The sequence below is a fragment of the Mercurialis annua genome, linkage group LG3 (assembly GCF_937616625.2).
Source record: "Mercurialis annua linkage group LG3, ddMerAnnu1.2, whole genome shotgun sequence".
NCBI lineage: Eukaryota > Viridiplantae > Streptophyta > Magnoliopsida > Malpighiales > Euphorbiaceae > Mercurialis > Mercurialis annua.
The window spans coordinates 7245312-7255521 of NC_065572.1; the positions used below are offsets into that span (position 1 = coordinate 7245312).

General features: G+C 34.8%; 1 protein-coding gene across 3 annotated transcripts; it reads right to left on the reverse strand.

Moving 5' to 3' along the window:
• Window positions 1-80: 80 nt before the first annotated feature.
• LOC126674363 (probable pre-mRNA-splicing factor ATP-dependent RNA helicase DEAH9) lies at window positions 81-9757 on the reverse strand. Of its 3 annotated transcripts, none has more exons than XM_050368806.1 (24): window positions 9516-9757; window positions 9236-9388; window positions 8998-9151; window positions 8514-8588; window positions 8259-8348; window positions 7995-8074; window positions 7487-7556; window positions 7289-7374; window positions 7103-7160; window positions 6855-6950; window positions 6329-6434; window positions 5829-5875; window positions 5651-5734; window positions 5497-5550; window positions 4986-5086; window positions 3697-3787; window positions 3321-3485; window positions 2161-2250; window positions 1877-1945; window positions 1319-1417; window positions 1088-1174; window positions 943-996; window positions 740-819; window positions 81-356 (listed from the first exon to the last, which is right to left on the reverse strand). In XM_050368806.1, exons 2-24 carry the CDS (start codon window positions 9337-9339, stop codon window positions 209-211), a joined length of 2088 nt encoding a protein of 695 aa, XP_050224763.1. In that variant the 5' UTR covers window positions 9340-9388; window positions 9516-9757; the 3' UTR covers window positions 81-208. The 3 variants fall into 3 exon arrangements, with proteins under 3 accessions (XP_050224763.1, XP_050224764.1, XP_050224765.1); XM_050368807.2 differs by having other exon boundaries at window positions 8998-9142; window positions 9516-9756; XM_050368808.2 differs by lacking the exons at window positions 8514-8588; window positions 8998-9151; window positions 9236-9388; window positions 9516-9757 and having other exon boundaries at window positions 7995-8079; window positions 8259-8339.
• Between the last annotated feature and the right edge of the window lie 453 nt (window positions 9758-10210).

Here is a 10210-nt window from a genome sequence, read left to right on the forward strand (position 1 = left end):
AGATGACAATTTAAGACATTAAATCTTATCCACTACTTTAAATAGAATGCATACCCTAAAACGACAATACTCAACACCAATGAAAACATGGTTCATTTTGGCATTCTAGAGAAAGCCTAATAGTAAGATATGTATATTTTACAAAACAGAAGCATAGCAATTAGTATTCATCTAAATAAAAATATATATACATATTCAAAAAAAGCTTTCAGTGACTAATGGGATCTCTTCTTTGTTTCTGGAAAAAATGTGGTGCAGCCTCCGTTAGCCATGAAGGATCAATAGTTATGACATTTCGCATATATTGTCGATCAGTCGAGACAAGAGAATGGTATATAACCAGCTTTGGATTTACTCTGGAACAACCAAAAAATTTAAAAATTAAAAGCAAGCATGTATAATATACACCAAAGAGAAGAGAATTGAAAGGCCCCAAGAACACATTCAATTAGGGGTGAACTAAAGTTAACCGACTTAACGATCTGTTTTGGTCAATTCAGTTAGTACTTAGTATGGTCGGTTTGATTAATAAAAAAAACAGTTTGGTCATATATTTTAAAATTTTGATTAATCGAATTAACTAGATATATCTTTATTTATTTTTAATAATTATTCTTTATGTATTAATCTTTTTACTGAATTAACCAATTTCTTTATATTTTCATGGTCATCATCAAGTGGAACAAACCCAAGATACCAAATGCGGAAGTTAAAAAGGTGTTCAAACTTGCATACTAACCTGAATAGCACAGATGATGGATGAATATAGACTTCTTGAGAACCTCTAATGGTCTTATACATCCCATTATGACTATATGGCTTCAACAAGATAAGCATAACACGTATTAATAACAAATTGAGCATGTTAATATCATAATTTTATTTCGAGTGAAGATCATAAAGTCTTGTATTCTAGAAGAATTTACTCAGCACTAAGGTTACCTCTAAACGACATGCATTTGCGAAAAACCCAGCAGTTATGGCCTTTCTTACAACCTGAACAGCGATTTAGAGGGTAAAATAGAAGTTAACAGGAGCTGTAGAGGGCAAAAAAAGAAATTAAAGCGGTAGTATTTCAGCCACTCACCAGCGTATCTCTTTCACATGACTTTAAGACTATCCCTATCCTTAAAGCTACTCTTCTGAGCTGTTCTCTTACTTCAAGAACTTTTCTCTACAATATAAATAAATTAATATAAATATATCAGAAATGAAAATTCCCAGCCAAATGACCTCAGATAATCACAAAATCCTACAGAAGGTACAGTGAAAGTTTAAATTCATTTAAAGTTTATGACCATTAAAAGCATATACGCACCATGGCTTGGTAATTTACGAAATTCTTATGACACCACTGTGACGATTTTCCAGATTGAAGAAACCCTTGGTAAACATTTAGGAACGTTACATGGTCACCCTGCAAGCACGAAGAAATTTAACACATAAAACATACTCAACTGGAGAGTTAATATCTAACCAAAAGGAAAACAAATTTAGCTTTTATAATCAGTCCATTCAATGGTCAATTGAAGATGATAATGACGCTGCATATGCAGAGCACAATATATGAGATGCTAGAAACCAAAGATGCAGATATTTTCAATTTTCAATTGGTCTGCACTCTGAAAAAGAAAAAGAGTCTCGTGTATAGAAGATACAATTCCAATTATTAGCTAAATACGCAACAGCTTTGACAGCATAATAAACTTGATGAAAACAGATGCAGAAACTGTAGCGTCCAGTCTTAAAACAGGATCATTAGGACTTGGGATGTTTTGTTCAAGACATGATAGTGGACAGGATCAAAGATAAAACACATTCGCTAGTGACATACTATGTCTCCTCTAAATTTGCAAGGTAAATTAAGACCAAATACCTCAGCAGCTGCAAATCTCAACTTGGCTTCATCTAGTTCCTTCTGTAATCTAGTAGAAACCCAGATAGACTGCAAATAGACATGATAGATGTAAAGTAAATCGAAGATAAGTTCTTATGTGTTGTTAGTTTACAGATTGCGTGAAGGAAACCCTTCACTTCAATAATCCTCTAAATTTTCTCACCCACTTTAGGGATAACGCAATATATTTTCTTAATGTTCCATCTGTAAATCATAAGATTCAAGGCAAAGAAAAACTCAAAGGTATGAGCTGAAAGTACTACCTGAAGGGAGAGAACAGCAGCAATGGTAATGATCTCCTCAGAACATCCAAGTTGGTGGGAAGATAATATCATTTTTGATATCAGTGGATCCTGAAAAAACATTCATACTCAATAACTTTGCTCCATACTTGATGATATGTAGAAATCCAGCATTTATATAACTTTGAATAAAATCAAAACATATCATATTCAGTCATTGAACCACATGGAATCAGTATAACATTATTGATGGAGAGACATTGAGGAAGAGGGAAAGCTACGGCATGCATAAAAAGCAGCTTATAGCAAAGCACAAATTAAAAGGAAAAAGTTATATGTTAGATGAGAAGGAAACAAACAAACGACAAATGAGATGACTGCAAAAAAAATGAGTGTAAAGACAATTCTGCTGTCTTTCTTTTTATTTCTTTTTCTTCTCCAAAGGGAAAGAAAGGTCACTCAACTACACAGGGCATAAAGCACAGACAACTTGCACATCACTAGCCTGAAATGCGCAGTTCTGAATCATACATTAGAGATCAAATTCTCTCAAGGAACGGACAGAAGTAAGTTCAATTTTATACATTTATTCAATGCATATTCTCGAGATATAGCTGCCCCAGGCTTCTAAAGGAAAGAGGATCAACACGCCCACTTTATATTAAGTAACAAGATCTTTATTCTCAGGGGAAAGACAAAGCACTGGAGCAGTGTGGAATAACATCCCACGTGCTTGTTTTCTCACATGCAAAAAAAGACCTTCACTAGATATATACTAGAACACAAGGCTTTCTTGCACTTACTCACTTCTCTCGATTTACTTCCAAGAAAGAAAAAAAATTAAAAGATGTTATAGAACCACCTTCTTCTCACTCAAACCACAACTAACAACTATCCATGCATCGAGATCAGAACAGTGATAAAGAATGCAATGAGAAGCTTAAAGTTTGCAATATTTAACCCGTAAGTGTTTGTGGCATAGTAGTGTAAACTCTCCTACTTAAAAGTCCAACCTATATCATCAATGACCCCAATATGAATAAGAGATGATGTCGAACCACATTTATCTCACTCAATCCACAATTGATAAACTGTCCACGCATGAGATTAGAACAGTGATAAAGGATGCAATAAGAATCCTAAGTTTGCAATATATTAACAGAGAAGTGTTTGTGGCATACTAGTGGGATCTCTGCTACTTGAAATCCAACTGGTGAAGTGAGTTTAGCATCATCATCAAGGACACCCAGTGAGTAAAGGACTTCAAGCGCTCGAATCATTGTTTCTGGAGACGGAGATGCCGGCCAATCAAACCCTAGTATATTGTCTATGCCCAAGGCTTTAAGCTGCGGTATCATAATGCTGCAATTAGTATCTAAAAACCGCATGAGACAATTTACTCTCTCAATGCAAGAATTCATTATAACCCTTAAAAAACAAAGATCTTGGACCAAGGAGCCATATAAACTTCAGAAATAAATGTCGTGGACATTAACAGAATATACTAAAATGATGCAAAAAAACAAACATTATTTGAACCCCATATAAGGATGCTACCTGAATCACAGAGGAAACAAGATTTGACCGCTGCATCTCAGGGATCCCCTGAGTAGGCATTTCATTAACAAAGTACTCTTCTGTATATAACCTGGTTGTATGCAATAAACGATTATTACGTGGGAAAATGAAAGTAAAGCACCTCAAATACAAAAATAAGAAAGAAGTGACTGCTGAAGCACCAGGATACAGGGTTAATTTTATCATGCTTACAATAACCTAAAATCATTGACAAAAATGTATAACAGAGCATAAAAGGTTAGGATGATTTTCCAACAAGAGATATGATCATATAATTCATTTACTAAAAATATAAGACGCGGTAGACATCAATAGAATTTTAGATGGTTTAAAAAAATGTTCCAGAAAGTATGTAGTTGCAAGAAAGAGCATGCGTGTATCATCAAGACTTTAATCCTTTAAAATGGAATTTTATCACCTCCAAAGAGCAGCCCAATTACTGAGGCAAAATAAGCATGCATAGAAGAAATGTAGATAGAATTCAACATATCAGAATTAAGCTTGGCACTATGAGAAGTCATTGCAAACAAGCTTAATGGTTACTTCAGTTTAGTACTGCGGCTAAATAGTAGGCAGATCCACTACTACAATTTTGAAGTCTTTGAATGCTTTTATGGGTTATAGCCTCATAGGTCTCTCTAATCTCTAACAATAATTTGGGATTTTGGATTGAATGCTCTAATTTGGCATTTAGATGCTGTTTTGATATGCAGTCAAACTCCAGCAGTAAATTTTTCTTTTTTTTTAACTGTCTGCCTCTAGTAGGTAGCTTAATTCCTATTTTTTCCAGTGAGCCTATATGTGAAACGGCGCATTAAAGAGGATAGTAGTATCTTCCTGGAAGGACTAGAGCCTCAAAACTCTTTTAAGCCAGTTGCTTAGGCGTTGGAGGTCAATATTCTACCAAGTATCAACTATCAGCAACAAGGACAGACCTAAATGTTTCTTTACACACAAACTCTTCCCTGAGAGAAGAATGCTAGCCAGATGCATTGGCATAACATAGGACAATGCTAGTAGTAGTGTAGTACAGTTGTCGACCTCACCGTGATCAAAATCATATGATTCATCACCAAAAGGATTAGTTTCTATGAAGAATCATAAAATAATCAAAATCGGTACTGAATATATGGAATCAGTATTGAATCATAACGAATTGTTGAATTGCACGATTCATCCGATTTTTTTTAGAAACAAAGGTGACAAATGACCCATAAATTCATCCACATAGAAACAGAAATATAAATTAGCTAGCCATGAATAGATACCTATAACACTTCCCAGGTCGTAGTCTTCCAGCTCTACCAGCCCTTTGTCTAGCAGATGCCTTCGATATTGGTGCCACAACAAGATTTTCAACATCTGAGATCTGCAGCACAGAAAATGCAAACAACAACGTAAATTACACGAAGATACACATACTAAAACTAAAAGTGGAAGTTATCACCTTAAAACATTTTAAACTATGCAGTATACAGAAAGAAAGTATTCTCATATTATACTCCAAAAAATGAAAACATGCAAATAAAGACAAGAAAAATCACATGTCAATTAATAACTTGAGCAATTATTAAATTCTGAATACCAAGAGAACATTGATGGATAAATGTAACATCAGTTAGGAGTGCTAACTCTGGATATAATTAATATACAATCTACTAACATTTTCTTACTGTCTCAAACATGAGAATTCTGCATAAAGAAAAAACCCCAAACCCAAAACCAGCCAACATAACAGCTATAACTAATTGAAACACAAAATAACAGTATTAGAAGTACCGGATTGTAGAACCGCTGTTTTGAGAAGCCGCTATCAACAACGTAGACAATGCCCTGGAGCATCTCAAAAACAAGGATCAATTTTAGTGCCTAGAAAAATGCTTCATATTGATCAGATCTTGATGATAAAAATTTATGAATATAAAGACGCTACCTCCAAAGTCAATGACGTCTCAGCAATGTTGGTTGATATGACTACTTTCCTCCTCCCTCGAGGAGTGGGTGAAAACACCAGATCCTATAAAGAGAGCAGAAGGTTTCGCTTTATACATACTCATATCAAACTCTAAAAATTGGTTCAAAACACAAACAATGAAAGGCCTGTCACTGGCCTGTTCTGAACGTGGCAGCCCCGAAAACAAAGGAAGGACAATCAATCCTGAAAACAAAAAACATATTCATATTCATGTAATAACATCTACGACATAGGTGACAACATCAAATGCTTACACTGGAAGATAATACAGGTTCCTGAAATTAGTTGAACCAATCAGTGCTAGAAAAGAGCAAGACTAAATAGCTGGTCTTTCAGTAACATAGAGTAGAACTGCAGCCGTCTGGCCAGAACTCCTATTAAATAGGAAAATTCAGAGGCATACCTCATGTTGATTAATGTGTTTCTAAGCTTAAGAATATACAAACCCATCTTCATGTACATGCTATTGCCTAAATCTGTGCACAAATATACATGCATGCATTCTAAGTTCTATTAATACACATCCATACATTTAGATGGATAGAATTTAAAACACAGCCATGCGACTTGCAACTAATCTGAATGATCGTAAATATAACAGCTGCAAGCCAAAATTTTATGCCATGTGTTTTATACCTGAAGATTTCTTTCCATTTGCTTGAGCTTCTTCAGTAAGCAACTGAACAGCAGCATCTATATCATCTTGGCCAGTGAGGAATACCAGAATATCACCGGGTGGTTCCTAAGCGATAAAAAGTACATGTTAGCATAGCTTTCTTATCATAATGCCATAGCCAAAAACACATATCACCACACTGATACTAAGAGTTTAAAATTTCATGATTGGTACAGTACATGAAAAATGATTTGGGAAACATTTTGTAAGCTTTCAATAACTTGGGTTCAGATACTTGTCCAGAACTCAAAAATTGACTTTTTTTCCAGAGCTAAAGAAATTTCTCATTGTGGTGTAAACATGTCATGCTAGTGTCCATATGTCATTATCTAACATAAGTATTGTATAGATGATAAAAAAGAAACATAAATATTGTATGGATGATAAAAAAGAAACATAAATATTGTATGAAGTTCAAACATAAAAATAAATACTATAGGATAAATTCCAAGATACAAAACTTCACATTCATAAGCCTCAAATTACCTGATCATGAATTGACAATATTGTAGAAACAGTAGCCCGGACATAGTCTGCAATTGGTTCCTCAATGTAAAGAATTTGTACATTAAAACCTCTACCCTGAACATTACATGAAACAAGTTAATAGCTTTATCACACAAAATAAGTTTCTAGCAAATATCACCTATTAACAACTTCCATCATAAAAACTAAAAAATGGCCTCTGATAAGAATTAAAATTTAATCTGCAACACAATCCCAGAAAACCGTACCTCAACTGATAGAATTGCAGGTTCCTTGCTTGGACCAAGCTCATCTGCTCGTCTTTTCCTGGTTTACAAGTTACGGCATATCATATCATCAGAATCAATGCTAAACCTCCCCCAGTTCACAAACTCTCCCTCCCTTAATCTCCTTCTAACTCTTTTCCCATTTGATAGAGAAAAAAAAAACATTACCTGGCTTTGAAGAAATCAGAGATAGATTTTGCCTCAATAGTAGCAGAAGAGATGATCAATCTTAACTCAGGTCGACGACGCTGAATCTGAAATATTATAAGTCGCAGAATATTAAGATGAGAGAGATGAATGGACACAGCAAATGTACACAAATTTCAGGTCATTAAACAACTAAGTCATGGACATCACAGCATTTACCTTTTTCAGTAGACCCAACAAAATGTCAGTTGAAATAGACCTTTCATGAGCCTCATCTACCATTATGACACTGAGATTTTGAATTTGAGAGTATCACAGACATATCAATTGAGGAAAAATATTTAAAGAAAAAACGGTTACGGACAGCAGAGAATAACTAAAGTCCTGCAGAAAAAACGGTTACGGACAGCAGAGAATAACTAAAGTCATGCAGAAATGGATATGCTTGTCTATGCAAATCATAAGTTTTTAAATCCATTAACTAGGGAATTAGAATTTACCTAAGTTTTATGAGGGAAGTCACTTCCCTGGTCAAAGGGAAGTTGGACCTTCAACTTCCAGGGAAGTAAAATAACAAAAAGGAACTAGTAAAATATATATTCTATTTTCCAGGAAGTTCTACCAAGTGTACCTCCAACCAAGCAAGGCCTAGAAGTACATGGAGAAAGACAATGCCAAAAGAAAAGGCATTATGACAGTGAGACTTTCTTTAGGTCATAACTAGTACCTATATTTGGTCAAAAGAGGATCGTCCATCATTTCTCGAAGTAATACACCATCTGTGAGAAATTTTATCTTGGTTATATCCTGCAATGCCAAAACAACATGGTTTGAACATTCATAATGCAATACAATAAAGACAGAGTGCATAGATAAAAAGATATCAACAAAAAACTGCAAAAGAATGCTTATACATTAAGGCATCTATGTCAAGATATAAAATAAAACAGATAATAATATGCAGGATAATAGGTTTGCAATTGCATCTCACTGAATTTGTAAGATTCTCAAAACGAATTGTGTAGCCAACTTCCTCTCCAAGCTTAACCCCCACTTCTTCAGCGACTCTTGAAGAAACAGCCTGGGAATCAGTACCGCATAGTGGTTGTAAGAAACATATTATGACAAAGCTACCAAGTAAACCACTAAAAAGAAATTCAAATAACATAAAACCATAGAATGCGAGTTTTATTTATAGAACACGGCATATGCTGAGTGTACATACTTTCAAGCTTAAAAACCAAACCTGAACAGCCAAACGTCTTGGTTGAGTGCAAGCTATGAGGCGTCCACCATCAGCCCAGCCTGCTTCTTTAAGATACTGTGAATCAAATTAATCACAAAATGAAACAAAAATCAGTTTGCCTACTGCAAATGCTAATTCACTAGCTAAGACTAAGAGTGCTTCCAAACTATAAAATAAAGAAGCAAAAATAAATGCAAGGATTCAATTCAATTTTTGTATCAAAAAGTCCATGGCTGCTAGGTCATAATGCTTCCTACTTCGAAAAAAAAGCATGTCGGAATAAAATAAATCATACATAGATTAATGTAATCTTTCAATAACAAAACCCTAACCTAATGCAACTTAAATCAATTAAATCATGCAGATTCCTGCTATATTTTCTTATTTAGAAACATATTGTCTTCTTATAAACATGAAGTAAACAATACTAAATTTCACAATCAGTTTAAGTTAATCTTTTGACCAATCAGTAAACAAAAATGACCTGAGGAATCTGCGTAGTTTTTCCGCTACCAGTCTCGCCAACAATAATAGTAGTAGCATGAGTCTCAACCAGATACAAAATAGCTGTTCTGTACTTGTACACAGGCAATCTCTGCCTCTGCTTCTCAATACTCACATATCCATACCTGCAAACACTTTGATTACACACATTTAAAAGACTCTTAGTAGTACTGGTCCTGCCGTTCAAGACTCGGCTTAACTAAGGTTTAATGTTTTACCCGGACGAAGAGGAGGATAACGAAGAGGATAATAAAACGACGCCGCCTTCTTCGTCTTCAAGAAGACGAGGCTTCTCTGTGCCTGGTTTCCAAAACTGCGCCATTTTTCTACTACGACTTCAACTTTGGCCAAACCGGACCGGTTTCGCCCCTCTGTAAAAAAGAGAGTGTGACGCTTAATTAACCCTAATGACTGATTTACAGTCGCAACAAGTGAAATTTTAATCTATCCTAACCGTAACTTTAAATTTGTTATATTTGGAATTCATATTTGTAATACCTAATAAGCTGATGGATTTTGAGGTTATTAGAGCGCTGGTTCGAGTAACGGCGCTTCTGGTTGCTGCAATCAACTAACGGCGCTGCTGGTTGCTGGTTGCTGGTTGCTGGAAATTATTGACGGCGCTGCTTCTGCGGTGGTAATGATCCGTGAAGCAGCAACGATGGAGCAGCAATAGCGGTGACGAGATAGAAAAGAAAGGTTGAGACGGCGGTTGGTATTGGCGGCGGGAAGAAGAATGGATTAAAATGGAAAAAGGGTATAATAGGTCTCTAATCTTTTATATAAAATTGAAATGGCATTTAAATTTTTAAAATTATAAAAAAGATACTTGATATTTATTAGATGTCAATTTAAGAAATTGAATAACTATTTAGGATTTTTAAAAAAATATTATCATTTTTTAATGGAAAGTGTGGGGGAATTTTGATACGATCTGCACTATCATTCTCACACGTTTATCTGTTCTTAGAAAAACAAATTAATATTTTTAATTAATTTTTGGTCGGAATTTTTTTTTGGCTGGAGGTCGTAAGGTGGTTCCTGTTTTGGTGGGTGAATTTTGATTTTAAATTTGATTAGATGGTTTTAGGTTTGATTTTGTTTTTCCTCTTCAATAGAAAACTCTAAATATCAAGAGTTTTTTTTTTTATTTTTCACTTCGACTGCCATTAATGGTGTATTTTTGCAGTTGG

Excerpts from the sequence above, each read along its gene's own strand:
- LOC126674363 (XM_050368806.1), bottom strand. The coding sequence starts at position 9,339 with ATGGCGCAGTTTTGGAAACCAGGCACAGAGAAGCCTCGTCTTCTTGAA. Across the intron at positions 5,876-6,328 it reads AAATGGAAAGAAATCTTCAG|GATTGATTGTCCTTCCTTTG; the intron begins GTATAAAACACA and ends TTTTGTTTTCAG. Across the intron at positions 357-739 it reads CCATCATCTGTGCTATTCAG|AGTAAATCCAAAGCTGGTTA; the intron begins GTTAGTATGCAA and ends TGGTTGTTCCAG.